Genomic DNA, 16245 nt, shown 5'->3' with positions numbered 1-16245 from the left:
ACTCACTAGTGGGGTCTTCAGCAGCGCTATGGGCAGGGGTCCCCTGCCGGACGTCTGCTGCGCAGCAACTTGGGCAGTGCCGCGCACCTTCGTTAAGCTTTACTGCATGGAGGGCCAAGGAGAGGGAGAAGCAAAGGTCGGAAGAGCCGTCCTACAATGCTTGTTTCAATAAGGTATGCCTTCTTCCTTTACATTTCCTATTTAAGAATGTTAATTGCTGTGGCAAATCTGTTCAAAGCATGTGAATCTATGAACGATTCAATGCTGGAGAAGGAGTATGTTGCTTCCCTGTAACTCCTGTTCTCCAGTATTGGTATCTTTCATATATTCACATGTGCCCACCTAACACCCTTAAGGGAGCAACGTTAAATGTCGCTGCCGCTCATCTCTTAGAATCTGAAGATGACCTCCTTGGTTGGGCTAGTCACTCGACGTCCCATTGGCTGAGGCACAGTGCACCCAAAAGGACATGGATGGGCTATAATACTGAGCTCCTAAAGTTCTATCTTAAGCTATAATAAAAATGTTAGCAAGGATTTCCAGCCTGTCGGCAGGGAATATTGAAAGCATGTGAATCCATGAAAGATACCAATGCTGGAGAAACAGGAGTTACAGGTAAGCAACACACTCCTTCTCTCCAGTGGAAAGAAAGTGCGTAAAGCTGTGAGAGGATAGGCGCAGTGGCAGTAGGACAAAAACGGACAGACACATGACTGGAAAGGGACAAAGGGGTTGTGTGGGAAGAAGTCTGATTATGTTAGGGTGGTATTTGCCATCCTTGGTAATGGATCAAATGGCGTGCTGATCATTAACAGTGGGAATAAACTCAGCCCCCAAAACCAAGTATTTTCAATTAAGAAATGTTCTTGTACATTGTTACGTTGTATAAGCATTAGTCAGTGCGTGGTTGTGTTGGACGCGAGATGTGCGTAAACGTGCCCTTGTATTGTGGAGTCTTTCACCAGTTCCATTTAAAAATGTCCCTTCCCCTGAACACCAACGGGATAATCTTGTTGTGACAAACCAACTGACAGAAGTGCCAGAACGAATTGTTAACTGTGTACAGGTGAATGTGGGGTGCACGAAAAAGGGAAGTAAAAAGCCAGACTCTCCAAGATTCATACCTGGTTGATCACTTGGTGGGAGAGACAATGTAATATTCCTTTGTTAGGTGCTGTAGGGCAGTGATCAAAATAACTGCAAGTATGCTGTCAGATCATGGTATATGTACTCCTCTATATTAGTCAAATAAACCCCTGATTTCCTTGATTTCCCTTACTGTGTAAGAAGACCGTAAGGGAGTCATGGCATCACAAGTATGACACTGACACAAGAGATATGTTTTAATACCTTTTATTCAATGTCGGGGTTTGGAAAAAAACTCCTGCCTTGCCCTATAGCTATGATGGGAGTAGTCTCTACCATCAGCTAATAAAGAAAACCCAGTCCTAGTCAGTGTTTGTCAAATCAAAATGGCCTATGCTAACAAAACCTAATGCCTGCCCTATCCCCTATACAAAAAATGTGTAGAGGGGTATATTTATGCAAAGGAAAAACGGTGTTATAAAGGATCAAGATGGCTGAGTCAGCTCTCCTCCCCACGTTGGACAGCACAGAGTAAGGCGGCCCCCGTAAACAGGATGACACACTCTGACTAATGTTCTCAAAACAAGGAAGTGCAAAACGTGGGTCGAGGCCCGCTTGGCCTTTCACGTTAAAGTCACTTATTCCAGTTCACAAAAAGTTTTTTCGCAGTTCAACAAAGGTTCATGGGGGTCTCCCTCCGTTGGGCTCAGACCTCCCAATCAACAAGTAACTGATTCAATGCCGATCTCCCTCAGCCGGGCTCGGACCTCACAATCAAAGCACTTGTGGGCTATTCGCGTACCACTCAGTTACTCTGTATCACTGGCTTCACAGTGATCAGTAATTTAAAGTTCACTACAGGTACAGGTCTGCCTTCCTTTGCGTCTCATCCACATGCGTGCATGCCTTCAATTGTGAGATATACTGTTGCAACTTCAATCTTTCCTTAACACACACCAGCCTTTCATGTCGCTCGCCAACTCACCGGCTGTGTGCATTCTTTTCTTGTCTTTGCTGTTTTAATTCACAAATCAAGGTTAATACCACAGGCTTGGCCTCGCCTCCCCAACTCTATTGTTCACCCAAGAGTGTCACTGGCATCCTTGAAACACAATGCAGTTTTCTTGTCTGGGATTTGGCCTTCTCGGCGTATCTTTCACGGCTCTTCTGAGGCAACGACCTCCTGCATGGTTCTCCTGGGTTTCTCTACCCTTTGCTCTCGTCCCTCTGTCGGTCGCTGTGCTCCAATAGGTTCGCCTTCGCCCCGGAGGTTCTGCTCCTTCTCGTGTTCCACCTTGCTCAGAGTGGGTCTCTATGTTCCGTCTTCTATCAGTGTGGGGAGAGCTAATGGGTATCAGATGTATGTGATTAAGGTCAAGTGCCTGACTTTGCCTGACCCGATTAACGGGACATGACCAATGAGATATGGAAAGGTTAGCCTCTTTACTCTGTCGCCCTCCTCTGTCCAATGTTTGTATAGAAAGGGGGGGGGATCGGGACATTGGAACATACCATAAAATAAGATGGGGTACGGAAAAGTGGGGAATAGCGCGCCTCCCCAGCGGTTGCCTCATCCCCACTCCCCAAAGACACCTCACCCAGGTGATCCTCCCGCACTGCTCCACGCCCAGGGTCTTGATCCAAAGGCGATGGCCATGCCCTGGCCACCTGAGGGAGATATGCCCAGGGACTAGTAGGCGTGACACATTTTGGTTTCTCACAAGACCTAAACATTATTTGTCTAGAGTTGGTCTCCTGTGCTCAGTTTGCCAAAGGAAAACTGAAGGAATACAATGTATCTTTTATACTGCACCAACTGACCACTTCAGTCGTCTTAAAGTGACCAGGCTTGTCTCGAAGTTGTACAAAAAGCTGAAAAGGGCAGGGAAACTCTAGCGTCTGGACCAGAGTATTATAATTGCATGAAAAAACAGAAAGGAATGTCCAGAGAAAAATATATTTGAAAAAATGTGTATCAAAATTTATTGAAAGTGATACCAACAACTTAAACAATGGTGAATCAATCACAAATAATTAAACACATAACTTTAATACAGCAAAACAGCAGCAACCAAATGCCTAAAATCGGCTAAAACATTGTCACACATACTTCATAGTGCACTCATTCAAACACAACTCATACCGTGACATGCATCCAAAAAGCTAAAAGATAAGGAAATAATGTTAAAAACCCATGGGGAGAAAGAATTCATGACTAGTCCCCACAATCAATAGAATTAATTAACAAATAATCTATTGTCAAGGTGGATCGCAAGAAAAAGTGCAAAAGATCACATCCCTGTAGGGTTTATCTGTCGACCGGTTTCGACGTGTGGTGGTAGTCAACACAAGTCTTCCTCAGGAGGTAGATGTTACCATTCTGGATGTATTTTCCTTATTCGCGTTTTCTGATATTCGGCTGAACTGGGCCCGTCACAGCGCCCTATTCAAGGATTACCTTGGCCACAACTGATGTTTCACAGGTGCATCGTTTCGGCCTTGAGAACAGATCACACGAGAGCAGCAGTGCCAATGAGTCTTTACTTCTGAGCATGTCTGGAAGTTGGCCTACTGGGCCCCTGCTTGGTGTAGCTAGAATGTAGGAGAAAAAAAGTATTGGATGAAGCAGTGGTGGAGAGGGTACAGATAAACAGGGGTGTTCAAACGGATGGAAGGGTCAGGTTGGAGGAAGGATAGTGTTTGTGGTTGCTTTGGTGAATGTTGATCCACCCAAAGTAGATCTTGGATAAGGATTGGATAAATAAGGGAGGTACATTCAAAGTTGTCGGTATGAGAAAGGAATATTTAATTATGGGCAATTTCAGAGAATACATAGGTATTACTAAAAGTAATGGGTCCCTGTGTAATTGCCCTTGAAGCATGTCTCTTTTTACAATAACATGCACTGAATCTACACACTAGTCATCCAAGGACTATGGGAGATTGGGTTCTCCTGGTTCGGTCTCCCCACAAACTCGAAGTAGTATTGAACATACGTTCTGGCAAAAGTGCAGTGGTCCAGGACATAAGTCACTAGAAAAGTTGTTCAGGAGATTGAACTAATGGGGTGGGGGAGGGGAGTATCCCTGAGCCTACCAAACAGGACCATCAAGAACAATTTTTGAGAGTCAGTAACCAAGCATTCCAGCACTAGACTAACAATCCTGAATAAATAGGTTCCCTCTGACTTAACCATTCCCTTTCTGACTATTCATCACTCTCAACTGTAGACTATTCATACACTTAAACCTTGCAAATGGCTGCAACTGCCTGCAAATGCATCACACTGAGTAACAGCGTTGCTCATGCCGCTACCTCTTATCACTCCTCCACGCCAGCAGCTTAGTGGGTCCTCGCAGCACTGATTCCAATGAATCAACTTTGAGCACTCCTTTCTGAAAAAAACCACTATCAAGGTTCTCTTGGCCAGTACCCGCCTAGAATCACTGTGGTACTTCTGGCTTGGAGGTATAAACACAACATGGTTTGAATCTTTTGCAGTGCCCCTCGTGGGAGGCTCCCAAAATGGCAGAAGTGCGCCCTACAAGACTGACGCATAAATCAAACACCAGAATAATTATTCTGGAATTCCCAAGCCTAGTGACCACGTCTAGAATAGACTGTGTAAAAGACACATTGGAACAGATAGATCTATCCCTCTCTACATACTAGGTTTCTAACATCTGTTGTGCATGCAGGGGTGGTCTGGCACCGTTTTGTGTGAAATGGTCTAGTGATCAGCATGTTATTGGTTCAGGGATGGTCAAGCTTTGAGGCCTTCCTCAATGCCAGGGTATTATTGTTTGCCTGCATGTGTTGAAGCCACACACAAGGGAAGAGGGGAGCAAGTGTCCTTCTGCTTACTCCCTAGTCCCTGAACATCTTATTTGTATTGACTGGAAAGCTGGAGAATCTATTGATAAATGAGGATGGGCCTCTCTGGGACCAATTCACTGGACCTGTCTTCCTGGAAGTTCTTGAGGTATGCTTGATGCGATATACACATTTTGCTCACAGAGCTGCCTCATCTGGTATGCGGTTTTACATTCTACACAAAATGTTTTCTCATCCCTTAATTTTGGTAATGTTTGTATGGTGGTTGTAAAGAAGGGCTACTTTGTCCCAAACGTGTCTACTTCCTGAGCAGCATGAACTTTTATGTTGTAGAGAAAAAGAGTGGTTTCTTCCAGCAGCATTATGTATCTTTGCCAGTTTTATCAAGACCAGAATAGCAAATTTCCTATCGCTTTGAGACCATTCATAGATCCTAAATCAGATGAAATTTAATTGAACATGTAGTTATTTTTTTTTATTTTTTTATTCCAGTTGAGCTCTCTTCTCTGTTTCCAAACACATTAATGCTGGGCCTGGAAATTCGTGTAAAAGTGTCAGATTACGTAAGAGATCGGATCCAGTCTCTGAGGGCATCTCACCCTGGGCAGTACCAGAATATTGCCTGCATCCGAAGCAATGCCATGAAGTATCTCCCGAACTTCTTCAAGAAGGGCCAGGTAAATTTGTTGATTTCTCCTTTAAAATCAAACATTTAAGATATACAACCTTGGAGAAACTGTATCCGACAGAGGCATGTTATATTCCAGAATGTGCAATAACACTTTTTACACATTAGACATTGCTGTTATTTCTGCAAAAGACAACTGATGTAGGAAGAGCTGTGTGCTTTGGCATTGTTCTATGGAATATTGCAAAGAGGACAGGCAATCTGAAGTTTAATTCTCCTCTAATTGAATGTCATCACTCCAAGTTGGCTAAATTCTTGCCATTTTATTTGTCAACTGTCCTACATTTTCCTTTTTGAAATCAATATGGCGATTGTAATAATATATGTATGTGAATTGTTTTTCCATTTGTACATGAAACTCAGTTGAATGCCATGAAAGATTTTCAGATGTTGGTAAAGCATTCAATTCTAGAACTCCACACCTATAGAAAAGCGCATCCCTTTGGGTACCTTTTGGACGTGTGAAATATATTTAGGAGAGTCTCTGTATATGGAGAGGTTGCTTCTACAAATAACCTTAGCGTCTCAAGCCTCGATCATCAGTAAAGAAATATGGTATGTTCCCTTTTGTTTTACAAGTAGAAAGTGATTCTGATTATTACTCATGGTGCAGATACTCTGAGTAATTCTAATTTAGTGAAGTGGCAATATCTAGAGGGTGTCTTCTGGAAGTGTCTTACCTCTCCCGAAGAGCACGCCAATCCGAATAATCCGCTACGAGCAAGGACTGCTTTCCTCGAGTTGTGCAATGGCGTGGAAGCAGCTCTCCTTTTTTAGATAATGTTGGTTAGCAACTTCACACTCGTTTTTATAAAGTTTAAAATGTGGAAAGTGCAGCAGATTCCTTGATTGAAACTTGGAAGACGACTGTTTGCAGCCGATGATTGAAGCAGGTATTTCTATGAATCTTCTGCTGTCTAATCCCAATAAAGCCAAATTGAAACTTTGGGTTGCCGATTGGCTGACAGGCAGAATGTAAAAAATACAAAAAATTTAAAAAATGGCCTGCAAGGAACTAAACCGAAGTATTTAGGAACATTTCCAAATTGAAATTTTAGAAATATATTTTATAGAATTGGATTTAATGTACTTTCCACCCAGGATCTGCTTGCGACCCAAACTCAAGACCTGCTTTATGACTCAAATTGTAGGTATTGTCGCCTTGCACAGGAAACATTGATTCATCTGTTTGATGATTGTGCTGCTTTGAAGGCTTTAAGGAGTTTTTTTTTTATTCATTTAAAACTCAGTATATACTATTGTCTCAGGAGAAATGGCTTGCTATTTTATTAAGTGGCCAATATGCATCATTGACAGCAGCTGTGAAATATATTTCTGAATCTGAAATGTGTGATAAGTTTTATGTGTGGTATTGTGAATTTTGTTCTTTCTATTGTTGAAATCATGAAATTTGTCTTCTTTTTATACAGCGTGTTATCTATTATTGTATGTTCTCCAGCATTGGATCTTTCATGGATTCACATGCTTTGAATATTGCTGCTGACAAGTTGGGAATCCTGTGTAACATTTTTATTATAGCTTATAATAGAGCTTTTAGAGCTCACCATAGTATCCCATACATTTCCTTTTGGGTGCATTGTGTCTCAGCCAATGGGGCGTCGAGTGAATAGCCCCACCCAGGAGGCCATCTTCGGATTCTAACCACACATTGTACTGAGGAATCCTCAAGGGTATCTCTTTTTGGAGAAAGACGGCTTCTGAATATATATATTGTCTCTATACAAATCACATTGAGGAGGATTGTGAAATGTGTGCCACCATTAGCACAAAAACCCTAAAAGACATAAAAAGAGGACTGCCCCTATGGCTTAACGAGGGAAGCTACTCCCCTTCAGAGGCTGAGTCTTCTAGAAGTGTGGTGGAGACAGGCCCAAAACTCATAAAGGCGCTAGGTCAGAAGAGAGAATGACGTCTTCTTCTTTCAAAATAAAAAAAGGAAGGAAAATCAGAAAAACCCGTCTGCCTGCCGACGATGGATCCTCAACGGGCATCAAGTGCTCCAACGTCGAGCATAACGGCTCCCGACATAGCCCGAAAGTCAACGTCAGTGGCACCGTCAGTATCAGTTGTAGGCGACACCATCATCGTCACTGTCGACCGCCATCAAAGCATCGTTGATGGGAAAACAAGGTACGATTTTAAAGCTTTGCTGGCAACAGCATTGTCTATGTGCCCGTCGAAGACAACCCTCCCCACGAACACCGCTGTCGACGACGCTCCCGTCAACAAAGATATCCACCGAAAGCCATGCAATGTCGACAGCAATATTGACGTTACATGGAAAGTCACCAATGCCATTGCTGTCAGCACTGTCAACAGGGGGTGTGGCCAGGCATGGTGTGAGGACGGACACCCGCAGAGCTCCTGTCCGAGATCCTATAACTGATCAAACTATGGCGTAAGAACACTGAGATAACCAAAAAAAACCCTATACTTATAAACAGAAGAACCCTTTTCCCACACCCGGTCCTACTGCCGAACGAAATCGGAGTCGGTGAGGAGGAGAGCGTAGCTTTCAAAAAGGTGCCCCTGTGGCGCTCAAAATGGCAACGCTGAATCTGAGACGAGACACAGTAGCGGAGCAGTGAGATTCAACCAAGTCGAGCCGAGGGGCCAGCGGACACAATACACCAGTCGCCCGACACAGGGAGAGATACCTGCTGCCTCTGGGACCTGCGACGGAGAGTGCACGCTGGAGCCAGATTGACAGCGAGGCACCGGACCCAATGAGGCAGTGACAGGACGCCGGGGCCAACGACTGAGCCACGCTGCACACACGTAGAGCGGGCATCGGAAACAAAGCACGGTGCCCTGCAGGGACAACAAGAGGAACAGAACCCTGCTCCCCGCTGGAGGGCAACTACACTTGGCGGATTGAGTGAGACCCAGGAGGGGACAAGGAGAACACCGGGAACCCGCCTACAGGCACCTGCTGCGAAACGGTGCACAGAAGCAGGTGCGCCAACCATACCGCGGCGCCCGAGCAGACGCGGATGAGGTGAGCGTTGCCCTGATCTGAGGGCTGAAAACCGCTGACCACGACCGACAAGCTGTGACTGACAGTGAGTGGGGAAAAGGGGACTGCGCTGGACTCCCCCTCTCACATTAGCGCTCTGGGTCCCAGCCCACGGTTGGAGCTGCTGGCTCCATGAGCATTTGTCCCAAGGGGGAATCGAACGGCCTGCCCAGTGGGATCGGGCACACACTGAAGCACAAAACAAGGACCGCTAAGGAGCACAGCGGGAAGCTCACGGACGGGTGGAGGGTGCACTGCCATATGACACCATCCCCATAGCACGCAGGATGCATAATGCAATGGGCCATATGAAAATATGCTATAGCGGAGATTAGTCAACACCCAGCTGCGTGCTACACAAAGGGAAACCGGGTCCCAGCATATAATAAACCTAATAAACACCGGAGAGTGCAGAGACCTGGCCCAAAAAACGCCAAGCATCCCTCACAATCCTCCTGGAGGGAGGATGCAAAGCACGGCCATAAGCAGCGGCTGAGGAGGACATCCCCTCCACCCCACGACAACTGCCGCCCCAAGGCCACACGCATCCCTGAGCAATACAGCAACTTGTGCCATACTTGCGGCACCAAGAAGCAGACCGAGACCAAAGACGGGCCCCACCCAAATAAATAACCAAACTCACCATGATATTCATGCTACCGGTGGCTGGGAGTGACCCAAGAATAACACAATACAAACCGTAAACGTAACACTTGAATCAAGCAGTGGCATAGTCAACTGATCCGCACCTGATCTCCCAGCTCCACACTCCTATGAACAAACTAATGATCCGCCCATGTTAAACTGGAAAGAGCCAACCATCTTGAACAACGCACTGGGACACCACTATGAAACCGGCACGATGCGGATCAGAGTGTAGCCTGGAACAGTGAACGGAGCAGGCAAAGCCATAACCACTCCACCCCGGGAACCTATATGGACAGAGGACACGGAAGTTGGCTGACCCGAGCCCACATGACAAACCACTTAATCGCTTGAAGGCCTGCATATGGGCAACACTACCAACCGGACAAAGGAAACTACTCCTGCCCCAACATAATATCGCGGGCGACCCGAACAGAGATGTCCCCCTCTAAGAACAAAACAAAACCGACAGTAATGGATTCCTTCACAACGGTCAAGCCCAAACAACAACCGCAACAAGACGCCACTATTGATAGGGAACCTTCCAGCCCTGATGCGGACCCCAAAGATGCGCAAGTGCTGCATGCTATTGCAGCACTTTGAACATTTATTGACCCCAAAATAGAGGAGGTCAAGTCCGACATGCAGCTGATGCGCCAAGATGCCCGCAACCTGGCTGAAAGAGTGACCAAAACAGAAGCTGACCTACAGGACACCACTGAGGCCATCTAAGACCTGAAAACAAGAGTCCAAGAACTGGAGATGAAGGTGGCACGACTTGAGGCAAGGTCCGAAGATGCAGAAGGTCGTGCCTGTCGTAATACTATTCGTATCCTAGGGATTCCGGAAGACATGGAAGGCTCAAACCCACCAGAATTTGTGGAGACAATGTTACGACAAGAAATTGGAGCAGGAAAACTCTCCCAGGGATTCTCTGTATAGCGGGCCCACAGATCCCTACAAAAACGATCCCCACCAGGATCATTCCCACGCCCGATAATCGCGAAAATCTTAAACTTTCGTGACAGAGAAACAATACTACGATTCTCAAGGGAAGGCGGGGAGATCAGGAGAAATTACTCTAGGATCGTCCTGTATCCGGACTCCACTCCACTGGTGCAGCGTGCAAGGAACTTGTTCATACCAGTGAAGGCGAGATTACGAAAACTGAACCTCAAATACATGCTACTCTACCCATCACGCCTCAAAGTACTTTATAAAGAAAAGGCAATATTCCTAGAGACTCCAGCTGCAGCAAACATGTGGCTCGAACATAACAACTAAGCTGACGATGAAGACTACACAACAAGAGCGGACGCGGGAGGAACAGACAACTAACTCCATATGGTATGCCGGGCGTTAACACACCGACACACAAAGTAGGTCACTTGAGACCATCCAACGCTGTAACATTGAAGATGGCACTACCGTACGGGAGCTTAAGGAACCACGCATGCTACTGGCTACGACTCACCCCACTGAAACATGTGCAGGCCGGTTGCCAGGACTCCACCCATGTCGAATGGCCCGGAACGGCCCAGAAGGCTCGGGAGCCCCTGAGCGTTGCATGTTGGAAGCAGCTGCTGGGGGCAGTTCTTTGTTGTTTGGTTTTGTTTTTTCATTCGCTGGAATGAAGGTTAATGAAGTTGAGAAGTCTCCAGGTAACAACGCAGCATTGTGGTGGGGGTTAGGAGGGGGGACCGGCCTGCTGGGCCTGGGCTTCGGGGTAACGGGGCGTTCTAGTTTCCTGCATGCACCTGTGGGCCTTCACGTCAAAGGACTGGGCACCTTGGACTTCTCCTCCCCCCCCCCCCGTAACCACCATGACAGCAATAATCAAGCTGATGGCCTGGAATGTGCTGGGACTGGGCACTTACTCTGCAGGAACAGAATCAAATCCTACCTACACAGAAGGGGGTACGAGTAGCGCTATTGCAGGAGACACACTGTACAGAAGAATCCATGGTCAAACTGCGGGAACACTGGGGTGGGCAGGGGTTTGCAACCACTTATTCCAGATATGCCAGAGGGGTGTTCACCTGGATTAACCCCCAAACCCCCTTCCAACTAACCAAGACTGAAAAAGACCCGGAGGGCAGGTACATGGTAATATGGGGGTATATTGAACAGGTAGAGGTATGCATTGTGAACTCATATTTCCCTAATAACATCCCAACTCACCTGAACTCAATGTATGCCAAACTTGCACAACATGGAAACGGCCTCTTCATATGGGGAGGATATTTTAATTGCGTACACAATCCGGAACTTGATAGGTCCTCACCCCCACCAATGGGTTCAACTGCAGCCACAACTGCGCTGCCATGATGGAGCGATTGGAACTGGCAGACACATGGCGAGAATTGCCCCCTGGGGAACAGGGCTACTCCTACTATTAAGCTCCACATGGTCTTTACACTAGGCTAGATTACGTTTTCATAAGCAAGGAACACTTATTCCAAATAGAAAGAGCACAATACCTGGGAAGATCCATTTAGGACCACTCACCCCTACTAGTGGAATGGAGAAGCGCTAGCCCCCGACCTCCCATTCCTATCTGGAGAATGCCCATAGAGGCTCTGAAAGACCAGGCGTTCAGAGATGAACTCCAGGACTCCATTGAGAACTACATAGAAGTAAACATGGGAAGTGTAAAATACAGGAGCACGTGTGAAGCTCTGAAAGTTGTGATGCGAGGAGAAATCATAGCAAAAGCGGGTGGCATCAGGAAACTACTACAGGCGGAACTAGGTAAATGGGACAAAGAAATTGAGAGACTAGAGTCCACTCCCCCAAATACCCAACAGGAGGAAGATACACTTAAAACGCTCAGAGATGAATGTACAGAAGCTTGGGGTAGGCTTGCTAAATTCGATTATACCACTAAGGCCACCAGGGCGCACACGGAAGCAGACAGACCCGGCCGCCTGCTGGCCTGGCTCTGCAAGAAAGAACACCCCAGGCACCCAACCAATGCACTGAAAGATGATAGAGGCACTGTACACCGGACTCAACAGAGCATTAATGACACCTTCAAACTATTCTATGAGCAACTGTACTCCCATAAAGACTGGATTCCCCAAGATAAGATCGCAGACACACTAGAAGAGATAGGACTGCCCAGACTAACTCCTACACAAGCTGAAGCCCTAGATGCAGACATCACAACAGATGATATACCTGAAGCAATTAAGTCCATGGCAACATGTAAGGCACCTGGCAGCGATGGACTACCCTCAGAATTCTACAAAGCTTACATGCCCTTTTGGCACCCCTGCTACATAAGGTCTTCCAGAAGGCAAATCAACAAGGTATCCTACCCGAAAGCATGAGAGAGACACTTGTGGTCCCGGTGTTTAAACCTAATAAACCCGCAGATGAGTGCGACTCCTACCGCCCACTCGCAATGCTCAATTGCGATGTGAAAATATTAACCACAATCCTAGCTAAGAGGCTCTCCGGACTGATAGGTGAAATAGTGCACGCTGAACAAAGTGGATTTGTGCCGGGACGCAATACCACTATGAACTTACGCAGACTCCAACATGTCATAGCCCAAACTACCCCGAACGGAGGCTCATACGCACTATTAGCCTTAGGTGCCATTAAGGCATTTGATTCTCTACATTGGGAATGGCTGATGGCTGTCCTTGAATGTTTTAGCTTTGGAAGAAGGTTCGTTAGATGGGTCAAAATACTTTACACCAAACCAAGAGCACGGGTGAAATCCGGGAAATGTGTTTCAATAGCCTTCGACATAGGCAGGGTTGCCCATTATCCCCCATGCTTTACATATTGGGATTAGAACCCATCGCCATTTACTTTAGGAAACAATTCTTCGATGCAGGCATACGGTTGGGAGGTGTAAACCACATTATCTCCCTATATGCCGATGATCTCCTATACGTCAGGGACCCACACCTTAATGTATCGACTATGTTAGAAGTTCTAGATAATTATGCTATGGTTTCAGGAATACAATGTAGCAGGTCAAAATCCTGCCTGTGTCCCCTGGCAGACTTGAGGGGCAAGGGCAAGGAGGAACTTCCTTCGGTGGGAATACAATGGCTAACAACCTCATTCTGATACCTTGGGGTCAATATAATGCATACCCCTGAATTAATGCATGACCACAACACCAAGGCAGTGCTTCCTGCACTGCGCAAATCGATAGGTTTTTGGGATAAACTCCCCCTATCAATGATGGGCAGAGCTTCAATCATCAAAATGATTGTTCTCCCCAGATTTCTGTATGGGTTCCCAAACGTACACTACTTCATTAGCACCCCCTTCTTTCGCTTGCTTGAGACAATTTTTCGAGAGTTCTTGTGCGGGAAGGGCAGGCATAGGTTGGCACTGTCCACATTAGTCCTACCATATAGACAGGGTGGAATCCAACTTCAAATGTAGAAAAATATAATTTAGCAGCCCAACCAGCTTTGTGACTAAGTGGCTAGTAGATGAAGCCACATCTGAAACTTCCCTACTACAGCATATGACCTCCTGATGCACCCAAAGGAACTTATCTGGGTGCCCCAACAACTCCTGAGTGGAGCACCTTACTTAGTTACCCTGGGAAGGAAAATATGGCACAGATCCAAGATGCTCTTGCGCTTAAAACACCCATTTTCCCCCAAAGCCCCAATGATCTCGGACATATGCAAAACTAGAGCTATCCTGAAGAACATTAGACTCTGGGAAAGAAATGGAGTTTGCACTTGGGGAGAATTGTACGCTGAGGGCGTCTTTCGGGAGTTTGCCTCACTGCAAGCAGAGGATGGCATGCACAGCGGCCAATTTATATGGTACCAAAAGATCCGTAGAAAAGCGCGGAGCAAACGTGAAACTTGGCCTGAAGAACCTGATACAGACCCCTTCACGGCATTGCTGTACAACTTTGGGGGGGGGCTGGAGACCAGTGTCCCAAATATAGTCACCTAAGTGATATCCCTAATCCCCGCAGCGCTGAACTGAAATCCAGATGGGAGGAAGATCTCGGGCAAGAGATGACCGAGAAGGAATGGGACAGGTCTCTAGCATTTCCCAAAGAAGTGTCCAGGAACCCCAAGTTCTGACTAATCTAACTGAACGTACTATATCGCACATACCTAACACCATACAGGATAGCAACATTTAATAAACAAGCAAAACCTAACTGCATTTGGTGCAATACAACAAGGCAGATCTATTTCATATGCTGTGGAAATGCACAAAGGTGCAGAGCCTCTGTGCTAAAATAAGGACGGACCTGCGAAAAGGCAGGCATGTCTAGATACGAATGGTCCCCCGGCGAATGTCTCTTAGGAACTTACCCCAGGCTAGCCAAATTCAAACATGTAGTGAAACTCATGGACTTAACATGTGTACTGGCCAAAAGAACCATCGCAATGGCCTGGAAAATACCTTCTGGACCACAATACAACACATGGCACAGCGAACTGGAGCGGTGGGCGGACGCCAAGACCAAGGCTTGGGAGGACAGTGTGGCCAGATCTGCTGAAGATTCAAGTGGGGCGTTAGACGCCCGGAATGAACTAACATGGAGTATGTTTCACCCCTCTGATAAGCCCCTGTGAATATGCCCGCCCAGTTGCTACTGGAACTTAACCACCACAGTGGCACCTGAGGTGAGATGCACATGGAATCCAGGTTGGGCCCTCCTGCTGTCCCTTCCCCCTTATCACCCACGCTCCCCCTCACCCCCCACGTTGAAAACCGCTGGCGATAAATCATATGACCAAAACATGGAGACAGTTAATGTTGTTTTTATTTTGAAATGTTAATGTTCTGTTACATGTTGCTGGCAGACTTATAAACAGTATGCTAAATATGACACTAAAGTTGTAACTATAACAAAATGCCAATAAAGAAATTTAAAAATAAAATTCAGCACCGTCAACGGGGAGGGTGGGGGGCAAGAAAGGATGTTAAAGCGTCCTCGGACATGCAAAAAGTCTCCAAATTGGAAAATTGGAAAAATCAAGACCAAAGCACCACAAACACAAGTCTGGGGACAAACAGATGCCAGATAAAAAAAGGGACAAGAGCCTATAGATGACCCAATAGGTATCAAGCGGTCTCTCAGGCCCTTAGTCACCCAACCCCATGGAAGACCTTGCCATAATATCAAGAAGTGGGGAGCCATCACCACCTCAATCACCAAAAGGGGCTTCTGACCAGCCCATAGCATCCCAGGGTATGGCCCTATCCCCAGTGTTGTCGATTCTACCAGACCAAATACTGGAGCACCATATTGATTCGGATTTTGAACAGGGGTACTCACCTCAGTTCTCAGAGGAAGACCAGTTTACACCACTGGAAACACATGTGACCCCAACATTACAAAAATCACTGGATCCTAAATTGCCACCGCTGGTTGGACTTTCCCAACCAACAGAGCCCCTGCTTACCCTGCAGTCTGTTAACGCTACAGGTCATATCCACTCTCCATTCTCTGCTTCAATAACTGGAAAGGAGGCCAACAGTTGGCCAAGCCCAGGCACAGGTTCCTGATGAAGTGCCGGGACCGTTAGTGGAACCCCATAGGCCTTGCAGAAAGACTGCGCAAGAACTTGCCGCCGAGGCAGCCTCCTAACAAACCTATCAAGCACACCAGAATAAGTAGAACCAGAAGCCCTGTCGGGACACAAAGTGCTTTCCCAAGGCCATAACACACTCCATAGAGTCAGGTAGAGGCAGAGCTACAATCCTCTACCACGGACGATGAGGGGGGCAATAGGAACACTGATACCTCTACCTCTAAATCACCACAGCCGGACAACTGGGAGGACACGGACATGGGCCTAAAACAAGACCCAGAAGAACCGTCATGCAGTCACCACCTGACGCCATAGCAGCGTTTCATAATAGGAACCATGTGAAGAATTCAGCCTAATAGCCTCTGAGCAGATTGAATTAATGCACAAGTGCAGAAAGGCAGTAATGTCCACTCCCA

At 46.6% G+C, this 16245-nt stretch overlaps 1 protein-coding gene across 1 annotated transcript in view; it reads left to right on the top strand.

Moving 5' to 3' along the window:
• Positions 1–16245, top strand: part of METTL1 (methyltransferase 1, tRNA methylguanosine) — a 416530-nt gene that overhangs the window by 103239 nt on the left and 297046 nt on the right. Inside the window, exon 3 of the mRNA XM_069653356.1 lies at positions 5413–5597. Within this exon, the coding sequence (XP_069509457.1) occupies positions 5413–5597 (185 nt within the window). The remainder of the gene's footprint in view (positions 1–5412; positions 5598–16245) is intronic.

This window comes from Ambystoma mexicanum, chromosome 3q (genome assembly GCF_040938575.1).
Source record: "Ambystoma mexicanum isolate Mex_15411 chromosome 3q, UKY_AmexF1_1, whole genome shotgun sequence".
NCBI classification, from domain to species: Eukaryota; Metazoa; Chordata; class Amphibia; order Caudata; family Ambystomatidae; genus Ambystoma; species Ambystoma mexicanum.
Note: the sequence above shows the minus strand (reverse complement) of the source record. Positions and strands in the feature narration are given on the sequence as shown.